The sequence below is a fragment of the Mercenaria mercenaria genome, chromosome 15 (genome assembly GCF_021730395.1).
Source record: "Mercenaria mercenaria strain notata chromosome 15, MADL_Memer_1, whole genome shotgun sequence".
Classification (NCBI taxonomy): Eukaryota; Metazoa; Mollusca; class Bivalvia; order Venerida; family Veneridae; genus Mercenaria; species Mercenaria mercenaria.
The window spans coordinates 61,743,577-61,765,430 of NC_069375.1; the positions used below are offsets into that span (position 1 = coordinate 61,743,577).

A 21,854-nucleotide genomic window follows, 5' to 3' on the forward strand; every position below is an offset into this window, starting at 1 on the left:
AGATCCCATGAAAAATGTGACCTCTAGAGTGGTCACAAGCAAAAGTTTACGGACTGACGCACGCACGCATGGACGGACGACGGACGCTGCGCGATCACAAAAGCTCACCTTGTCACTTTGTGACAGGTGAGCTAAAAACACCACAAAACTGTTAATTCACTACAGAAAACCCGTGCTGAACGAAACTGCAAGCACACCCACACAACTGTTAATTTGTTAGCAAAGAACCAGTTCTACAGAAGCTGCCCGCCGAGCACCTACTTTCCGATAAGTCTACGTTTCTCAGATCTGTGGGTATACGCTCCATCATCTTCATCCATCATCTCGATAAGCTGAGAGAGATCGCTCGAGTCTATCGGAGCTATAGATATATCTCGAACAGCTCGGAACTGACCACAGTTGTTCAAATGCTCATTCTCCAAGCGGAAAAAGTTCCATACAAAACGCCTGAAAATATTCAAAATGCCACAGTCAAACCTGTATTAAGTTAAGGCAGCAACAAATTCTCGTCACTTAAGGCAGGTAGCTGTTTAAAATAAAGTTGAAAATAGATCAAAAAGTCAAATGGGAAGTTACCTGACTGGCTGCTAAAGGCAAACGGATGCCTAACCTTTACCCTGCTAAATTACTAAAATGGACAGTTCCATTATTCAATTTGGACAGTACCACTTATTATTTGAAGGAGTGTTCACTGAATATTTACTGACTGAATAGCGAACAGTGCAGACCAGAACGTGCAGGCTGATCTTGGTCTGCACTGGTTGCAAAAGCAGAAAGCAGAATCAATTGCCTGCAGCAGGCTGAAGGTTAATACAGGTGATTGATAAGGTAGTTTCAACAGTACATACTTAGTACTGTACCTCATAAAGCGGGCAAAGTGTTCCAGTGGTAACACAGTCTGACTAAGAGACCAGGGTCATGAGTCCAACCCCCGCCCCCAAATCCTCAATGTTAAAATAATAACATTGGGACATCGGGTACCGTATATGGGTGCTTTAGACCTGGCAGTCTAAAGAACCAATGAAGCTTCTGGAATTGAAATGTCATTTTGTACTTTGCACTATCCTCCCACTAACGTTAGTAACAGCCTTATGGAGGAGTTGCCAATATAGGTTATCAATGGTGGTTATAAATATGGTAACAAACAAATGAACTGTACTTCAAACAAATGACATTTAAACAAAGATTATTTACTGTCTATCAAAATATTATAAAAAGCAGAATGCTTCTAGATTATCAAACAGAAAATGTATAAAAATGTCTGACATTACTTCGTTTCCTATTTAAACATAAAAACTAAATATTTTCGATAGGCAAAGTCATTAAATACCTACAGATTTTGTTCATTAGCTTTTCTCAAAGTTAGATATATATACATTTCTGTGGTTTACAGAGGTTGACTATTGTTGCAACAACAGTTGTTAGAGAATGACCTGGCATGGATAACTACTGTAGCTTTGAAACATGAAGGGGATTACAGCAAGAGTGAGTTTGCTTTGTAAGCAGAATAGTTGCAGCAAAAGAAATATATTAAGAACCTTTCACTAGTTGGAGGTTGGAACTGAAAACTCTGGATCTAGGGTTACTGGGTAACTGTTTAGGCAGTTACAAGGCTCTGCCAAGTTACAGCAAAACAGTTACCCCAGAGGCAGATATTTCCATCCGATCCTTCAGCTAGTGATAGATTCTTTTTCTTGCATGCCATATTCTTGAATCAATGTAAGAAATAAAGTAAAACGATGCTTTTCTTATGTTCACTTCTTTATCATAGTAGCGAATGAATTCACGCATTCATTCATAAATTGCAGAACGTAAGTAATCTTACACCCCTGGGTGTAGGACAAGTTTTTCTAGCATCAGCAAAAACACGAGAAAATTCTGTCTGGCATGCAAGAAAACACTTTGCTATTAAGCTTACCTGAATATTTCCAAAGAAACTAGCAGTGTGCGAAGTATTTCACTATGTACCAACAAACCTTCACCTATTGATACCGTCAGGGACCATATAAATCGTAGAATAAAATCTTCAACAATAGCAAAATAGTAATAAGCCTGAAAGTAAAAAAAAAAAAGTTTGTTTCACACAGAATCTCCATAGTTACATTAAATTTTACGTGGTAGGCATATTACATGTATTTAGTAAAAACCAACATGACAGCACAAGTTTGTGTCCTGGAAAGGAATGTTATTAAATTAAGATCATGGAGGAAAGAGATAACTATTTTCTGAGTGAAGAGGCGATATGGCCTAAATAAATTTAACCAAGGCCTAATTTCTACTTGGAGAGGATGGGTATCCGACTAGCAAGTTTTCAAAATTCAAGTACTTTATCAAGGTTTTTTTTATAGTTTTAATCATTTTAAAGGGTTTTTCAAGGAATAGCATCAAGTTCAAGGACTTTTCAAGGTCTGTGTAAATACTGTAAAAATTTGAGTTCCTTTTAAAAATGATAGTTACCTTATAAGCATAAACAATTTCCTCTCGGAGGAATCTATTTTCACCAGCGCTGGAATCTAAAAGGCCCCAATCCATCTTTAGATCCCAAGTCAGTGTATAACAAGAGCTGAATACAGCAGATACAATCCAGAGATAGAAAAATGCATGTGACTGTCTGTGCTGGTCTCCATACAGTTCTGAAATGAATAATTCAATAAAATGCACAGCAAAATATTGATAGATGAAACCTCAACACGATATTCAATGACCAGACTGAATATCGACACGAAAGAACATCAACACAACAGAACATCGATCCAACTACGTACCGAAAGAAAGTTAGTCAAAATATTGTATTGTTTCAAGAGAGAGGAGTTAAAGACAAATTAAGGGGTGTAAGTTGCGTTTAACATCCAGTATCACATGTGATATGTAACATATATTAAGAGTATATTATAAATCAGAGTTACTTCCCTTACACTGTAACTTTTGCAAATACACATTGTCTGTGTTTGTTGATATTTGTCAACGTTTTTAATGCATTATGGTCATGTCGATATTCTGTCATGTTGCTTTAAAGTCAGATCGATGTTCCATCGTGTTGATGAAATGCCGTGTCGATGTTTTGTCATAAACCCATTGAATATACTGTAGCATCTTTACTATTTGTGAGTGACAAATTTTAATATCTTTTGTGGTTTTAAAAATCAATGACATTAAATCCAAATGAAAAAATAAAACTTATTTAAAGGTTAAAATTCTGTGAAATTTACGCCCCTGTGAAATAGTTGTTTTGGCCAAATCTGTGAATTCAATAAAAGTAACTTTTGGAACAAATTGTCTGTAACATGATTGTCAGCAATAGTTTTCACCGTAAAATTCTGACATCTAAATAATACCCTCAAAATAACTTAAATCAAGTCTTAATTATTCAAATTTTTCATTATGAAATTCGGGCATTATGTATCTTTAATTCTTAGCCTGCTAAATTTCTAAAAGGGACTGATCCATCTTTCAATTTGGTCTGAACGTCGGTACCATAGGCTGTTAAAAGGGGTACTTAACAAAAAGATACTGACTGAATGGCGAACAGTGCAGACCATGATCAGACTGCATGGACGTGCAGGCTGATCTTGGTCTGCACTGGTCGCAAAGGCAATGCCACCAGCAGGCTAAGGGTTAAATATAACTTTTCTGAAAAAAAACAAGAGGACCATGATGGTCCTGAATCGCTCACCTCTTCCCACATGACCCAGTTTTGAGTATGACGTCGTTTTTTCTATTATTTGACATAGTGACCTAGTTTTTGAGCTCATGTGACCCAGTTTTGAACTTGACCTAGATATTATCAAGATAAAAATTCTGACCAATTTTCATGAAGATCCATTGAAAAATATGGTCTCTAGAGAGGTCACAAGGTTTTTCTATTATTTGACCTATTGACCTAGTTTTCGAAGGTACGTGACCCTGTTTTAAATTTGAACTAGATATCATCAAGGTGAACATTCTCACTAATTTTCATGAAGATCTCATGTAAAATATGGCCTCTAGAGAGGTCACAAGGTTTTTCTATTTTTATACCTACTGGCCTAGTTTTTGACCGCACATGACCCAGTTTCGAAATTGACCTAGATATCATCAAGGTGAACATTCAGATCAATTTTCATGAAGATCCATTGAAAAATATGGCCTCTAGAGAGGTCAAAAGATTTTTCTAATTTTAGACCTACTGACCTAGTTTTTGACCGCAGTTGACCCAGTTTCAAATCTGACCTAGATATCATCAAGATGAACATTCAGACCAACTTTCATACAGATCCCATGAAAAGTATGGCCTCTAGAGAGGTCACAAGGTTTTTTTATTATTTGACCTACTGACCTAGTTTTTTAAGGCACGTGACCCAGTTTCAAACTTGACCTAGATATCATCAAGGTGAACATTCTGACCAATTTTCATGAAGATCCATTGAAAAATATGGTCTCTAGAGAGGTCACAAGGTTTTTCTATTATTTGACCTATTGACCTAGTTTTCGAAGGTACGTGACCCTGTTCTAAATTTTAACTAGATATCATCAAGGTGAACATTCTCACTAATTTTCATGAAGATCTCATGAAAAATATGGCCTCTAGAGAGGTCACAAGGTTTTTCTATTTTTATACCTACTGGCCTAGTTTTTGACCGCACATGACCCAGTTTCGAAACTGATCTAGATATCATCAAGGTGAACATTCAGATCAATTTTCATGAAGATCCATTGAAAAATATGGCATCTAGAGAGGTCAAAAGATTTTTCTAATTTTAGACCTACTGACCTAGTTTTTGACCGCAGTTGACCCAGTTTCAAACTTGACCTAGATATCATCATGATGAACATTCAGACCAACTTTCATACAGATCCCATGAAAAGTATGGCCTCTAGAGAGGTCACAAGGTTTTTTTATTATTTGACCTACTGACCTAGTTTTTTTTAGGCACGTGACCCAGTTTCAAACTTTACCTAGATATCATCAAGGTGAACATTCTGACCAATTTTCATGAAGATCCATTCAAGGGTATGGCCTCTAGAGAGGTCACAAGGTTTTTCTATTTTTAGACCTACTGACCTAGTTTTTGACCGCACATGACTCTGTTTCGAACTTGACCTAGATATCATCAAGATAAGCATTCAGACCAACTTTCATACAGATCCCATCAAAAATATGGCCTTTAGAGAGGTCACAAGGTTTTTCTATTATTTGACCTACTGACCTAGTTTTTAAAGGCACGTGACCCACTTTCAAACTTGACCTAGATATCATCAAGATGAAAATTCTGACCAATTTTCATGAAGATCTCATGAAATATATGGCCTCTAGAGAGGTCACAAGGTTTTTCTATTTTTAGACCTACTGACCTAGTTTTTGACGGCACGTGACCCAGTTTCGAACTTGACCTAGATATCATCAAGATGAACATTCTGACCAATTTTCATGAAGATCTCATGAAATATATGGCCTCTAGAGAGGTCACAAGGTTTTTCTATTTTTAGACCTACTGACCTAGTTTTTGACCGCACGTGACCCAGTTTCGAACTTGACCTAGATATCATCAAGATGAACATTCAGAATAACTTTCATACAGATCCCATGAAAAATATGGCCTTTAGAGAGGTCACAAGGTTTTTTTATTATTTGACATAGTGACCTAGTTTTTGAAGGCACGTGACCCAGTTTCCAACTTGGCCTACATATCATCAAGATGAACATTCAGACCAATTTTCATACAGATCCCATGAAAAATATGGCCTTTAGAGAGGTCACAAGGTTTTTCTATTATTTGACCTACTGACCTAGTTTTTGACGGCACGTGACCCAGTTTCGAACTTGACCTAGATATCATCAAGTTGAACGTTCTAACCAATTTTCATGAAGATCTTGTGAAATATATGGCCTCTAGAGAGGTCACAAGGTTTTTCTATTTTTAGACCTACTGACCTAGTTTTTGAGGGCACGTGACCCAGTTTCGAACTTGACCTAGATATCGTCAAGTTGAACGTTCTAACCAATTTTCATGAAGATCTTGTGAAATATATGGCCTCTAGAGAGGTCACAAGGTTTTTCTATTTTTAGACCTACTGACCTAGTTTTTGAAGGCACGTGACCCAGTTTCGAACTTGACCTAGATATCATCAAGATGAACATTCTGACCAACTTTCATAAAGATCCCATGAAAAATGTGACCTCTAGAGTGGTCACAAGCAAAAGTTTACGGACTGACGCACGCACGCACGCACGGACGACGGACGCTGCGCGATCACAAAAGCTCACCTTGTCACTTTGTGACAGGTGAGCTAAAAATCAAATATGCTATTGCGGTCAATGTTAGGAAAAGTTACACAAACCTTTCTGGAGGTGATACATAGTAGAGAAAAAAGCTGTTAAGAATGTTGTGGAATATTTTCCTGCATTTATCACATGTGGAAACACTAGTTTGGTGTCTCTGTAACGCCGCAAGCACTGGGCGAATCTGAACCATGCTGGTAAAATACTGACTACTGTCCGTATTCCATATACATGCTTTGTACAAACTTGTGGTTCTGAAAAGAATTATATACATTGTAAATAGGTGTTCAATAAAAGCACTAGCCTGTCTTATTGACAATAATATATCAATTTCAAGTAGGGCTGTCATTGATTGGGTCTTAGGCATATCAACGATACCGATATATCAGAGGACAAATATCGACGATACATCAATATATCGATTATTAAGTTAGATTAACAACCTGTTTGTTCATATGCTTACTATATACCTTTCTGTAAATGCTATTTTTAGTTTTATTGCCTACTTTTCATATTACTGTTTGATTGTGTTGAATTTGTATTTATGAAATAAAAGAAATAAATAGAAATTAATAACATCTTCCATTTTTATTTTGCCTTCACTCCTCTTTTGCATTTATCCAAATTTACAACTTTGTGAACTTAGGTTGTTTTGAGGGTTTGAGTGTTTTTCTTGATAGTTTTCTCTCTCTGTAAAATATCGATTTTTAAAAATGGGAATCGATAATCGATCGACAAAAAAATATCGTTGATACATCGATATCGTTTCTATCGATGACAGCCCTAATTTCAAGTAAATTATAATATGACACATAACAATTGTTTACTTATGTGTTTAAGCATTTTACAAAACTACACATCAAAATTTCTGCATGACACTTTTCTGATGACATCTACAATTTAGGAGCCCAGTAAGGGGGACCCAAAATGCACCTTTATCCACCAAGATGGAAGATAAAACCGACACCTATTTTTCAGAGCACCAACAAGTCGAAAACATGTTATAATATAACAAGCAATATTTCATATGTTGTTTGCAGTGAATTTTAGTGTGTACTAGTATTTGAACCATTTAAATATAATTTACTTACTTGGAGGGTTAACATAGCTATGGACATACTAACAACTGGCAGGTGAAATTGCCAGAAGGTAAAACATCAAAATTTAGTAAGTGTCAACCACTGTGCATTTTTAAAAAAAACACACTTAATGTCAGATTTTGCTAAATGTGAAAACTTTCTGCTATGTAATTAGTCACAAATAAAACATAACAAAACATATAATCAAGACTATTCAAATATGAAATTTCTTCATGGAAAATGTCTTACGATCAGGTCCTATCCAGTCAACTTCAAACGCATAAAAACATGCCATGAATTCAAAGTCAAGAAGAACTGTAGCCAAACTGTTTAACTGGTCAGCAAGCCAGAAATCAGCGAACCCTACATGATGGAATGGTGCAGTGAATATTCGGAACTGGAAAATAAAAAGATCACATTCTCTCCTTAAATTTTTAATGGGAAAATGTAAAAGTAAATTTGTGATCTGAACTATACCATAGTACCCATCTATAATATATTAACTAACATTTACCGACAACTGGCCCCCTGAAACAAACATTTGGATTCTAATCTTTACTACAGTAAAAATAAGCTCGAATCTTGTCTGCGCATTATACATGGGTATTTATGGTAGTATTTTATTACTGTTCTTTGAAAATCTCGTATTTTAGATTTGATCACCTTAAGGGCTGCAAAAAACTAGATTACATCTTTTGTTATTATATTTAGAAAAACATGTTCTATATTTAGAAACAAAAGTAGCTAAAACTCACCAATATTCGGAGGAGCCACATCCTTGAACTATGATGGAAAATTTTGATTGGATTAATAAGAAATAGGAAAAGGAAGCCAGCCAGCGCCAGAGGAAATATGTAAGCTGATACGCCAAAAACTCCACTGAACAAAAATAACAGCGTGCTGACACACCATATCACTGCCAGTCCTGTCGACAGCTGAAAATTATCATAGCTTGTATGTGCAAAGTACAAAATAAACATGTTTATTTCAATAAATAAATTTGCATTATCATGTTGCATATTTACGAATGGTGTATCCTAAATGCTAACACTACATAAATACATGGATAAGTTTCAATTCATGCTGGTGAAAAAAATAGTGTTATCAGTTTGCTAACTGCGGATGAAATAGTTCATGAATTGCTGATTCCAGACCTTTTGTGACTGGAAATATTCAAGAATTGCCAAAACCTGACTAAAGAAGTGTCTTGGAAAACATGGAAATATGACTGAAGTAGAATTCACATAATATGCAAACATTTCCATGTGGCATTCTTTTCCACTTATTTGAGCCGCACCATGAGAAAACCAACATAGTGGCTTTGCGACCAGCATGGATCAAGACCAGCCTGCAAAACCGTGCAGACTGGTCAGGATCCATGCTGGTCGCAAAGCCACTATGTTGGTTTTCTCATGGCACGGCTCTTATAGTAAATGCAAAATGTTGTATGTCTGAAACAATTTATTGTGATTTTGGCACTGAATGTTTCATAATTTGTTTTGTGTTATTTTCACTATCACATTTTTTGAAATGCCTGTAAACAATGATGTATGTTCTGGAAGAAAAATGTTGTCAATGTAATTAGTTGCCATTTATAGTACAAGTACCGCTTCAAAATAGAGAAAAATTTGCAAAAATGTTGGTCATTATCTAATTCCACTGTCTGAAGTAATTTTCATCAAAATTACACTTTCTGTTATTTTTGGGATTTCAACATCCTAAAGTCGTAACAAATAATTACTTTTCATAATAAACAGAGAAAGCCTAAATCGCATATGGAGAAAATGTACATGAATGGATATTGCCAACTGCCATTACGCATCCACTACCTTAAAGCAATATTTTTGGAATTTTGCCAACTTTAATCCCTTCTGCATTATAAAGATGAAATGAGCCGTGCCATGAGAAAACCAACATAGTGGCTTTGCGACCAGCATGGATCCAGACCAGCCTGCGCATCCGCGCAGTCTGGTCAGGATCCATGCTGTTCCTTTCAAAGCCTATAGGAATTAGAGAAACTGTTAGCGAACAGCATGGATCCTGACCAGACTGCGCGGATACGCAGGCTGGTCTGGATCCATGCTGGTTGCAAAGCCCAATCCATTTTGATAAAATCATAAACCTACCTTAGTCTAGAAGGTTTATGTTCGCAGAAAAGGTCAATAAATAATGATTCTATATCGCCTATTGGTTTTCAAAATGAAGAGTACCCTGATCAGGTGACAGCTGCAATGGCGGACAAAATATTGCAGACAGGGGTACCAATTAGAAAATTGCGTGTATTACTTTTGTCTCAAATTATGTTGCATGGATTCTTTTATGCCAAATCAAAAGAAAAATGGATTAGAAATATTTTAAAGTAAAAGGTAATCTATTGCATTTCATTTGTTAAAATTATAGCGTGATTCCTGGCTAGGTTTCAGTACAGGATTCGTTTCAGCGCAGAGATCCATAACAGCATATAAACATCTCTGAGCTGAATATTTTTAGCTACCATTTTGCCAAATTTTACACATTAAAACCCATATTTGATGGCAGAACTACCTGACAATTTTGAACTAGTCTGAAACGTTTATTCTACGCCACCATCTTGCTCCTTTGAAATACAAGACTGACCTTTCACCCGCGCGAACCGCTAAGAGAGCACATACATGTGCCGCTACGTGTTTGAAGTTGCATCAGCATCCCGGTGGCAAAAAAACTTGGGAAAATGGTTATTTTTTATTGAAATTGATTTGAATTATTACTTTCATAGATAAATCCTTAAGAAAACTTGTATGTCTAAATCATTTCTTTTGTTTACAAGGTGCTCCACATGTATATTTTTAGCGGCTCGCGCGGTTACGTCATGCGAGAATCTTGTTGTAGCTATTCAACAATGGCCGCTGAAATGATGCTGATCTAACAGTACCTTGTAAAAATCAACAATTTTATTGTAAGATTTGCTTGCAGAATTTGATAAATGGTGTTAACAGATGTAGAAGTGATTACTTTATCAAGATACACATACGTCTTATTCAAAATTTCAGTTGACTATGTTTGCGACGTAAAGTTGGACAACTTTTTATTTTGGTATAGTTTCATAGTAGGCCTGGTCCAAAACCCTAAAGCTGCATCTATGAAAAAAACAAAATATAAAAAAGCGGCATTATAGAGTTTTGGAAGCCAGGACTAAATAAATATCAGATCTGCTGTATCTCTCAGTCTCTGTATATCTGCTTATCTTGCCTCAAGTACTCAATGATTCTTTGAACTTTTGGCTGGACGGTGAAGTTTTAAGTTTTTCTCTGGTCACTGCCCCAAGTTTTGCTAGCATTTTAGATGTCCGCGGGCCTTTAAAGTTTTTGCACCAAGAAACATGTTACGGTATTTTCCTCTCCATTTTGCTGAACTTTGCAAATTACAGACCAAAATGAAAACAAATATTGCCTTGACGCTTATTAGATTTCTGATAATTACTATTTATAAAGCGACAAGCGCCTACAAGCAGTCTTGTGATTATCAGTTAATAAACTGTCCCAAAGGAGTTTTAAAATAGAAAAGGACAGTTTGATTTTCAAACATGATCGCGAAAATATTCGAGTGCCATGATTTTTTACTCGCATTTTTTATTCTTACTCAAATTTTGCGAGTTAGCAACTGCTAAATTCGATCCCTGACCAACAAGCAGTGTAACTAATAATATTGCCTCACACCTCTCACAAGTAATATTAACTATTTGCATCCTTCAGTAACACATACAGTTGATTAGTCAGGTCCAGATAATGAAGGGTTCCAGATCACAGCACTGTTTACGATAATCATTTAGTTCTTACTAATCTTAGGCATGAATATTTGCTTCAATGAGGAAAATACCATACCAAAATATAACTTTTGCAGATCGCAGAAAAAATTTTCAATCCATTAGCTAAAACTCTTCAGCTTCAGAGGTGTTATAATTCTGTTTTGGATCTCTGAGATGAAGCGTGCCACCTACTGAAACCTTATTAGAAATCTTGCCAGAAGTCTGTCACATTAATTTCATCAGATCAAACGCCACAGACTCGCCTTTTAATTTAATATTTATTTAATCCATTTTTCTTTTAATCTGGCATAAAATAAACCATGCATCACCATTTGAAAATGAGTTATATATAAAAGATTCAAATGCATACTGGCACTACTGCTTTCTGCAATATTTTAAACACCATTGTAGTTGGCACCTGATTAATGAACTCTTCATTTTGAAAACAAATCTAGCAGTAAAGAATCATTATTTATGGATAAACTTTCTATGGTATGATTATGAGCTTTGTTAAAAATTCTTTCATTTTCAAGTCATTTAATTCCTTAATATAAAAAATAATCCTGAAATTCAAAAATAACAATGTACTATGAACTTTGCATGATGTCATCAGTTTCTCGCGGGAGTCAGTGCGCAGATAGGTAAACAAACGGGGTTAAGCCATAACTTAATGGACTTGGCCAGCAGAATATAAAAATAATACAGTCAGGGGTGTAACTAAGTTATGGCAGTTTATAACCCATTTGAGTTATTGCTTATTCTTTCATAACTTGTTTCAGTTATCATAAAATATTACAAAGCCTTCCTGTGCCAATTCCTTATTATGAATGAGATTAATGCAATTATTTCCTGAATCCTTGAACTTTTATCTTTCCTGCTATGCAGAAACTTTTTTAACGCAAGGCTGATAAAGTTTTACGCAGAAGTTTTAAAGCTATAAAACTCTTAAAAACCCATTATGCTTATAAGGTCATGTTCAGACTAAAAGAGAATTTGAGTTGCCACAGTTTGCTACTAATTACACATTAAAGGTCACTTTGTGAGAAACAAAACAACTTTTTATGAATAACTTACCTGAGTTAGCTAACTTTTATAACTAATTTGAAAAAAAATAACTGAAATAAGTTACATTTATAACTTGAAACAATTACACCCCTGACTGAGAGAGAGAGAGAGAGAGAGAGAGAGGGAGGGAGGGAGAGGGAGAGGGGGAGGGGGGGGGGGGGGGGAGGGGAGGGGATACGGAAATATAAAACTCTTGATCATGAAAGTATTTTAGGAGGGAATGCACTCTGTTGTACTTTTGGCAACTGAAAACCGTCGTTACTCATTTATGTGATACAAATTGATAGTTTCCTGTTCCGCTCTTGATATATACTGTTTTACATTTAAGAAATAATACGTTCCCAAACGTGGTTAAACAGAATAACCAGTGTTTCGAGTTCTAATGCGTAAGAATATATCTGACACAAAGGCCATAGGCCTGAGTGGTATGTTTCACTTAAGAATGAAAAACTCTGGTTTTTCTACGATAAATCACACTTGGGAGCTTATTATTTCGATTCTAACACAACATACTAGTATCAACAGTGTTAGGACAAATGGTAACTATTTTTTACGACCGTGCTATGCACCTGGATCGAATGACGTCATTCCATGCGCAAGGTTTATTGCAGAATCACCTGAGATAGATTTTGCTCTACATGTATGTAGGTTATTTGCGGGTTGTATTAGATTACTGTGTTAATACAATGCAGACCGAACTAGAACTTTACTTGTCCGAATTATTTCCGTATTTGTAGGATATATAGAACCTACATAGTATATTACCGGTATATCCTGGTTGTTTTTTGTTTTCAGATCTACAAGTTTTGGATAACAAAGTATCTTATTAAGGGAATTCAAACTGTATAAAGATAATGGTAGATAGTGAAGAATCTGGAACAGGGCAGCGTGTAGTAAGCATTGCTGAAGATAATGAATACTTCGAAAGAATGTGGAATTTGGTTCCCCCTTTAGTGACTGCAGAACTGGAACCAGAAGGCAAACTGAAGGCAGAAGGTAAACTACTGTAATGGAAAATCTGAGGGAGAAATGTGACATGAAGTGTAAATAAATACATCAGTGTTTTAAAATGATTTATGGTTGAAGTTTGGCCACTCATTGACAAATAGTATGTTTTTTCCCACAGTTTTAAAGCTTAACCCTTACAGTGCTAAATTTCTATAATGAACCGGTCCATCATTCAATTTAGACAGTACCATTAACTGTTAAAGGGGGTGCTTACCAAAAATACACATTTTTTACTGACCGGCTACTGATAGCGAACAGTGCAGATCATAATCAGAATGCATGGATGTGCTGGCTGATCATGATCAACACTGGTCGCAAAGGCAGAACCAGTTATGTCCGGCATAGTAAGATAAAATTCTAAATAATATTTTTTTTTCCTTTTCATTAAAGACTGCACTTATGAAACTTTAAAACATTTGAAATACAAGACAGTGTGCTTAAAGGTTTAAAATCATTACTGAATCAATTTCAGTTCCCTGTTACGAAATTTCCAGTAAAGTGTATTTTTTACAGTTATATAGGAAAGGGGCCCATTTTAAAATCAGGGAGAAAAAATCTGCCTTCAGTTGTTACTTCTAAATTAGTTGCAGCAGGGTTTGATTGTAAAATGCCATTTATGTTCTCTAGTATGATTTAACAGAAGACTGTGTGATGTCTGAAGTGGTTTGTCTACCACCTCTGTGTCATATACATGTAGGTGATGGTTTCATCAGGAAAACATATTTAAATTAAGAATTAGAAACTGGGAGCAATTGAATTGTTAGGTTGACTGGCCTTTATGTGCCTGAAATTTTAAACCCAGTCAAATGAACAAGTTTAAGAAGCAATAGTTTAGTTAATTGGCCTTTTTTTACATGAAATTTTTTTTGAAAAACTGCAGTGCTAGAAACCCATTCAAACAAAAGTATAATATGTTACCATGGCGGAGTGGTTAAGGTCGCGGACTTCCAGTCACTTGTCCCTCACCATTGTGGGTTCGAGCCTCACTCTGGCTTGCAGAAGGTTGGTGGTTCTACTCAGGTGCCCGCTTGTGGTGAAATAATGCACGGTAGGGACACCTGGGGTCTTCCTCCGGAGGTTCACCATATGACCTATAGTGTGTCTGTGCAGTGTTAAAACCCAGAAAAAATGTAACCTTTCTGTATTTAATTCCTGCAGAAGTCGCAAAAGCTGAAGCCAAAATGAAGAAAAAGGCCAAAAAGGAAAAGAAAAGAGAAAAACACAGGAAGAAGGAAAGCTCTGTAAATTCTGACACAAAACCAGAGGAGGATGTACAAAAGCCAACAAAGAAACATGAAAGGGATGTTGATGATACGGAGTGTAAGTATTAATAAAAAAAGATGGTAAAAAATATCATTTCAAGTTCATGTCTAATTCCTTGTACATGTATATAGGCAAGGGTTTGCAGTTCAAATTATAAGAGTTTGGTAAATTTTACCCTTTTACCACCTTGTTCAAAGACAGTAAAACTTATTAAAAGCAAGAAATTTAGAATATATTTTCAGATGTAAAAACAATTTCATTTACCAGTACTGAAGAATCTACCCTGAAAGTATAGGCTTTCTGAAATTCGTAGAAAAGCTTGAAATACATCAATAAATAAAATGTATCTCAAATTATTTTTTATGAAGAAAAAGCAAAAGCTGTTTGATGCAATATATTTGGTTTAAGAATAATATTGAAAATGTGTAATCTTGATTGATCCAAAGAGCTATAAAAATAAATAGATAGGCAACTTGAAAGGCATATTGAGCAAATCTCACCAGCATCCTATGACAACTGAATGAGATCTCGTTTACCGGAAGTGACGTATTCTCCACACGCCATTTTATATGCGAAAGCAATTATTCATCAGTAAATTAATTATCACTGTATGACCACGCTTCTTTTGATGGTAAGAAATGTGTACTCTGTGTCTTAACACTTCTTATGCCCCCGGCATCTACTGATGCGGGAGGCATATAGTGATCGTCCGTCCGTTCGTCCGTCCGTACGAGGTTAACCAAATGGGACCGTTTCGTCTAGCATCAATACCCCTTACTAGAATGACTTGATACTAATGCAGATGTAACCTGTGACCATTCCTCATCTTCAAACATCACCTGACCTCAGTTTGACCTTAACCTTGACCTCATTTTGGACTTAAGTTGCTTTGTAGCGACAAGGATGCCACCGGGGGCATCAAGCGTTTATTGAACGCAGCTTCTTGTTCACATTAAACTAATGTTTTAAAAGCTAACATGTATTTTAAATGTAGCTTTAAAAATTTTAACTCCATGCTCGCCAATGTTTGTTTTTACTAAGATAACACCAATTCACGCTCTGATATGAGATCATGCGAGATTACAGCCAGTTGCCATTCTGTGTATTTTATACTTCTTTGACTGATCCAGCTCTTTGTGCAGATTTCCATTTCATTTGGAACTGGTATTATTCTTAAAGAGGTTAAGGGCACATTGTCTCATCTCATTTCAGATACATCATTAAAACCTAAAAAGCAGAAAGTAAATCATATAGAGGAACCATTGACTGTTAACCACACAGCTGCCACTGACACATCAGACTCTGACGTGTCGTCTGAACCAGACGATTCCACTACAAAACCCAATACAGTTTCCGTGCAAGTACAAAACATTCCTGTTAAAGGGAAAAAGAAACCTATAGGTCAAAAATCTTTACACAAACAGAGAGAACAGTGTTCAAAAGTAACAAGTACTGTTAGTAATACAGAAGCTGGACCATCAACGTCTTGTGTAGCGTTAACGAATGATTTGTCCAAGGGGGATATTCTTCAAGCAGCTAGTATAAACAGTATTGAAGACAAACGTGAAAAACTTCGGGTGAAAATTGCTGAATTACAAGGTAAAATTTCATCTTTATATATCTGTGCTTAAATTTTTCTTACTTTGGTAGGTAGAGACCAGACAATGAATTAAAATATGCTAGGGATTTTTGTAGAGCGGGAAAGGAGGGCGCAGTGCCCTGCCCTTTTTTAGCGGCGAGTTCAGTTCCCGGATGAGACTTATTTTCTCGGCTACATTATGTCTAAGGTTGTTATGGGTCCTCCGCATCTAAGTCATGTAGAGAAGTTTTCAGTGACTTTAGAGTGGACTTTGTTAAGTGGTATGGTACTGAGGAACACTAGTCACATTAACTGCTCATTCCTGTATAATTCAAATCAAACATCCAGTGTTGCAAACATTGGATATATTTGTATGTTGGTCATTGATATCTACGATCATAGTCATAATGCATACTGTACATGTCGTGCAACATCTAAGTCCATTTACCAAATTCATAACCAGAAGTAGGCAGAATTGTATTATTATGGAGTCTGAGAAAATTGGATTGCAATTTTGTCGTCATTTTTTTTTTTTGTATGAAAATAGCTGAGTAGTGAAAATTATTAGATCACCATTAGATTGACATTGTATTTTCAATACTAGTATTAATTTGCGATTAGATATGCTCAGAAAATGCTGAAACAAGTTTGTTAAACAGTAGAAAATGTAACTATTCCTAGATAAAAATTGCAGTAAAAATGATCATGGCTTTGACAACAGGCTTTTTATTCTTTACTTGTAAATCAGCATCAGTATCATTTTTGATAGTCTCTAATTCAAATAATTTATTGATACACTGATAATTGTCAAGTGAAAACTGCAATATTTGGCATACATATGTGGACAAAATGCAGTGAATTTCTTCAGAAGATTGTTACTGCTAGGGTACTAGTGAATGATTTGTATAGAGGGTGTAATTCTAAGGAATAGAAATTTGTTTTTCTTAGATTATACTGTATAAAATAACATTGGTCACTCGAGCTTCACGATCCCAAGGAACCAGAAAACAATAAAAGTGCAAGTAAGGGGAAAGATTATTAAAGTTGCCATAATACCAAGAATATGTGTATGTACTAAAAAAGAACATCATTAATATCCTCTTGAATGAAATCCTTGCATTTTATCAACACAACTGGGAATGTTTTCCAATCTTCTTATATTTGGTCCTAGCATCCGTGCAGTCTGGTCTGGATCCATGCTGGTCGCAAACCCATTATGTTGGTTTTCTCATGGCACGGCTCATATAAATTTCTTATTTGACAACTTGAGTAGCTTGACTTTGTTTACTGTTTTAATAAATTTCACTGTTTTCAGCCAAAAGAAAACCAAGCAACAAGGAAAGGTTAGAAAAGAAGAAACTGAAAAGACAAGAAAGTAAAATGAAGTTAAAACAGAAACGTAAATTAGAAAAATTACAAAAGAAACAAAACAAACAAAGTGGTGAAGGTTCAAAACCTACTAAAGGCAATTTGAATAAGGGTGCTAACACACCGGTGAAGCCAGTTTATAACAATGAAGGCCAGATGGTTTTCAGTAAGTTTGATTTCACGGATTCCGCTAAGAAGGAAAAACGTCACAACGATCTTGGCGGAAAAGACTATAAAAGGTTGCTGGAAAAGATCGAGAAGCGAAATGAGAAAATAAACAAAGTGAAAAGCAAAGACGAGAGTGCTGGGAAAGTATTGGAAGAAAAATTTAAGTGGGAGTCTGCTTTACATAAAGCTGAAGGTGAGAAAGTGAAAGACAATCCAGAATTGTTGAAAAAAGCATTGAAACGGAAAGAGAAATTGAAAGACCAAAAGAAAAAGAAATGGGATAAAAGAGTGGAACATGTGGAGAAAACGAAGGATGAGAAACAAAAGAAAAGAAATGAGAATATACAGAAAAGGAAACAGAACATGAAAGACAAAAAACTGAAGAAATTAAAAAAGAAAGGAAGAATTCTGCCAGGATTTTAAATATAGAATATAATCTGTGAAAATGAATTTGTTACAACTTTGGACTTTGACTTATGACGATAATAAGGTTTAAATGTTAATATTTGCACACTTTAAAGCCTGTAAGATTCTCTCAAAAAAGTTTGAAATAAATTTAGTCAAGTAGCTCGCTTCATTTAAATTTGAAGTGGTAAAATTAGATTTTACAATTTTTTTCTGTGTTGTAAGAAAGTGAACTTCATCTGAATTTGGTTGAAGTTGAAGTGTTCTGAATTTGGACTCCACAGACATTTTAAAATAAATGTTAAAATAAACTCTATATACTACACATATTGTAGGTGTGCAACTATGAAATAACAACCTCTGTAGGGCTAGTACCTATCATCTGTAATTTTTTTTAATACACTGAAAATGCAAAATCTTTAATATATGCAGGGCTCTCGCGACTGGGCGACTTGAGCAAAATAGGCGCTCTAGAAATTCAAACTTCGCTCAAATCTAACCTCAAAGCGAAATGCAAGTCGCCCGATTTTCTTTGATTTCCGCACTCGCTAAGTACTGATTTCCGCACTCGCTAATTACTGCTACCCAGACTGTTGACAATTTGCACCGTGTCATAATGAGTGTCGAATACACAAACACACGCCGGCAGCATAATTTAAGCTCCGCCTACCTCAGGTACTTGCGAGATTATGCCGAGAAGTGTGAAAGCGAATCAAATTATCCGATACACCAGAGTCTGTTGTGTTAAGCCAATCAGCGCCGCGTTTACGTCTGACACTTCGCGTTAATTGTCAACATGTTCGAGTGCAAAAAAAACAATGTTTTATTAAAGAAACTGCTGATTAACTATGCGATTAATTGGAATATGGTTCACAATTATTTGTTATCTATGATAAAAGAACGGCATGTAATGTATTAACTACATTAAATTGACTCCCATCGATGAATTTATTTGAATATGTATTTCTAGATTACTGTACACATTTTACTTTCAGTTTTATATTTCGAGTGAGATACTGACATTCTTCGGTGAATGACGCGGTGCAAAGAGCTATAAAAAATAAATACACTTCTACTTCTTTGCTCGGTGTTAATAATAAACACTTCATACATGTACAAGATATAACCAAAATTCGGCGTGTTACATTTATAGCATCGGCTTGAATTTTGAAAACGACGTTTTTCAGAATTTTGTAAGAAAACGATAACCACTGTATGGGAAATGATCTAACTAAGAAAATGAACGGTCACATCAATGTTTTTTATCAAGAAACAAGAAAATTACAGCCACCTTTCGAATCACTCAACGTCATTGCGGTAGAAAGTCTTCCCACTTCTCCCTAAAGTCTCCCCACTTCTCCCTAAAACAGCTTGAGGGAGAAGTGACTTCTCCCAAAAATTTGGACCTAGCTAGACCCCTGATATGTTCATGAGAGGTTACTGTTATTCCTGTTCCCATTCTATTGTGTCTCTAGTTTGCCATAATTTAGCTAAGTAGACCCGATTCTTCTACTAAAGAATTGTAATGGTATTCAGAAAATGTCAAACGGTAACTACAACAAAATCTTGGCAAAATATTAATAAATTAACTAATTTCTGTTTCGTACTTTATTAACTTTGACCTAAATAAAATGTTACTATTTGGCTTCTAGAGTTAATAAAAGATTTACAAAATGAATGATTTTCAGGGTGGTTGGGGAATTTGTACACCCGAAAAGGAGTCAAAAGTATATTCTCTGATAGGGGAATACGTTTTCCTATTTCTTTTGTTTGAAATTGATCAAAATATATATATGTTAAAACAGGTGCTGACAAATTGCTTTAACAATTGCCTGACATTTGACAAACATGACAGACATTTTCATTATTTGAAAACGTTTTTCCAATTGTGGTAGTATTATGATTATATTAAAACATTTATGATTTGAGCTGTGCCATGAGAAAACCAACATAGTGCATTTTCAACCAGCATGGATCCAGACCAGCCTTTGCATCTGCGCATTCTGGTCAGGATCCATGCTGGTCGCAAATGCACTATGTTGGTTTTCTCATGGCGAAGCTCATTTAAGATTTAACAGTTACTGACAAGCCACCAAAACATTACATTTTCTATCAATGGAGACCATTCACTACCAGTTTGAAAAGTGTTTTTGTAAATTGTCTGACATATGGTCCAAACATATGGTCTTGGACCCCAAAAATGTTCTCAGACCTTGAAATTATCCAGACCTGTAAGATGTGCCTGCTTTACTGGTTATCACCTTGCATCTCGCAGTTGATATGGTTAAAATGTGACAGATCGCTGATTTAGAATTTTATGTATAGTCCTCAGGTATATTTAAGCTGTAACACTTGCATTTAAAATGTGATTTTTTTTCACTCAGTGGTGATACGTTTTCATTTTCAGTCATTTATTGAAATAAAAACAGTTGGTTATATCCCTGTAGTCTGGCTGTTACCAGGGGTCAGTTGTGATTAACATAAGTTGTGTTTTTAGGGGCATTTTCTGTTATAATAAAAAATGACATATTTGTAGGGATGGCAATGAATATTGCTAACCTTTAGAAAATTTTATTTGTCATAAATTGATGTAAATCCATTGCAACTTGTCTTGTTCTCAGTAAGTGTGAACCGCAAGTTATTGAAAATCATCAGGCAGCACTTATGTCTTGAATTTTGATGAAAGTAAAAGATGTATTTGAGAAAGGAAAATGCTGAAAAGTATAGAAAACAAGTTTATTGTGATACAGAACATTTTGTACTGAAACAAACTAATTTTCTCTATGAAATAATGTCGATGTTAAAGCTGTAATAAATTGTGTAAGAGCATTTGCTTTAGTTTCTTTGTTCAGGTAGGTTACCCCCATATACAAATATAGGGAGAGCTATATTGGACTCTCGAGTCACGCGTGTCTTGCTAGAATATTCTGTTCCTAGGAAGAAGTTTATGCAAGATTAAGACAGAGAAATGCTACAAAAGCTGGTTTAAGGATTTTCTAAAGGAAAAAAACTGGGCTATAGGTCAAAGCAAATTGAAATGTTGAGTCAGCCTTTGGTCTGATAAAAAAACCAAAATGTTATATTGTAACTCCCTTTACTCTGCATGGTGGAACAATTACACAACCTAATAATTATAACTGCAATATAAAATTTCTTAAAATAGTTTAAAATATACTGTTACAGACTTCTGTGACTGTGATCTATCAAAAGTCACTGTAAACTTTGTGCCGTCAGAAACAGAAAACTGCTGTATGTTTGCCATTTAATTAAGTTCACTGATAGAGTAGAAAAAGTAGAGCTATAATATAATAATTGTAGTCGCCCTGGTGTCGGCGCCGCAGTTGGTTAAAGTTTTTGATAAAGTCAAATATCTCTGTTACTATCAAAGCTATTGACTTGAAACTTAAAATAGTTATTTACTATCATAGTGTACACCAGGAGACAAAATCTGGTTTGAATTTTGACAGAATTATGCCTCTTTTTAGCTTAGAATTTTTGGTTAAAGCTTTTTAATCACCCGCCACAATTGGTGGGGGGTTATAGGAATGGTCTCTGTCCGTCCGTCCTTCCGTCTGTCCATCTGTCCGTAACACTTTCGTGTCCACTCCATATCTCCTAAACCCCTTGAAGGATTTTCATGAAACTTGGGTCAAATGATCACCTCATCAAGACGATGTGCAGAACCAACTGGTCAGCCATGCCGGCTCAAGGTCAGTGTCACAACTCAAGGTCAAAGGTTTGAGCTTTTCATTTTGTGTCCGCTCTATATCTCCTAAACCCCTTGAAGGAATTTTATAAAACTTAGGTCAAAAGATCACCTCATTAAGACGATGTGCAGAACCCATGAGTCAGCCATGCCGGCTTAAGGTCAAGGTC

The 21,854-nt window shown here is 35.6% G+C and overlaps 2 protein-coding genes across 2 annotated transcripts in view; one reads left to right on the forward strand and one right to left on the reverse strand.

Annotated features, from left to right (window-relative positions):
- LOC128548802 (xenotropic and polytropic retrovirus receptor 1-like) overlaps positions 1-11,528 on the reverse strand; it is a 29,528-nt gene extending 18,000 nt beyond the window's left edge. Inside the window, exons 1-7 of the mRNA XM_053524284.1 lie at positions 11,493-11,528; positions 8,094-8,273; positions 7,588-7,735; positions 6,319-6,513; positions 2,458-2,633; positions 1,919-2,052; positions 262-447 (exon numbers count right to left, since the gene is read on the reverse strand). Of these exons, the coding sequence (XP_053380259.1) occupies positions 262-447; positions 1,919-2,052; positions 2,458-2,633; positions 6,319-6,513; positions 7,588-7,735; positions 8,094-8,273; positions 11,493-11,528 (1,055 nt within the window). The remainder of the gene's footprint in view (positions 1-261; positions 448-1,918; positions 2,053-2,457; positions 2,634-6,318; positions 6,514-7,587; positions 7,736-8,093; positions 8,274-11,492) is intronic.
- Positions 11,529-12,468: 940 nt separating this feature from the next.
- On the forward strand, positions 12,469-20,805 carry LOC128549117 (surfeit locus protein 6 homolog). Its single transcript, XM_053525402.1, has 4 exons — positions 12,469-13,183; positions 14,354-14,515; positions 15,671-16,057; positions 17,353-20,805. The coding sequence occupies exons 1-4, from the start codon at positions 13,042-13,044 to the stop codon at positions 17,994-17,996; spliced, it is 1,335 nt and encodes a 444-aa protein (XP_053381377.1). The 5' UTR covers positions 12,469-13,041; the 3' UTR covers positions 17,997-20,805.
- The last annotated feature ends 1,049 nt before the right edge of the window (positions 20,806-21,854 follow it).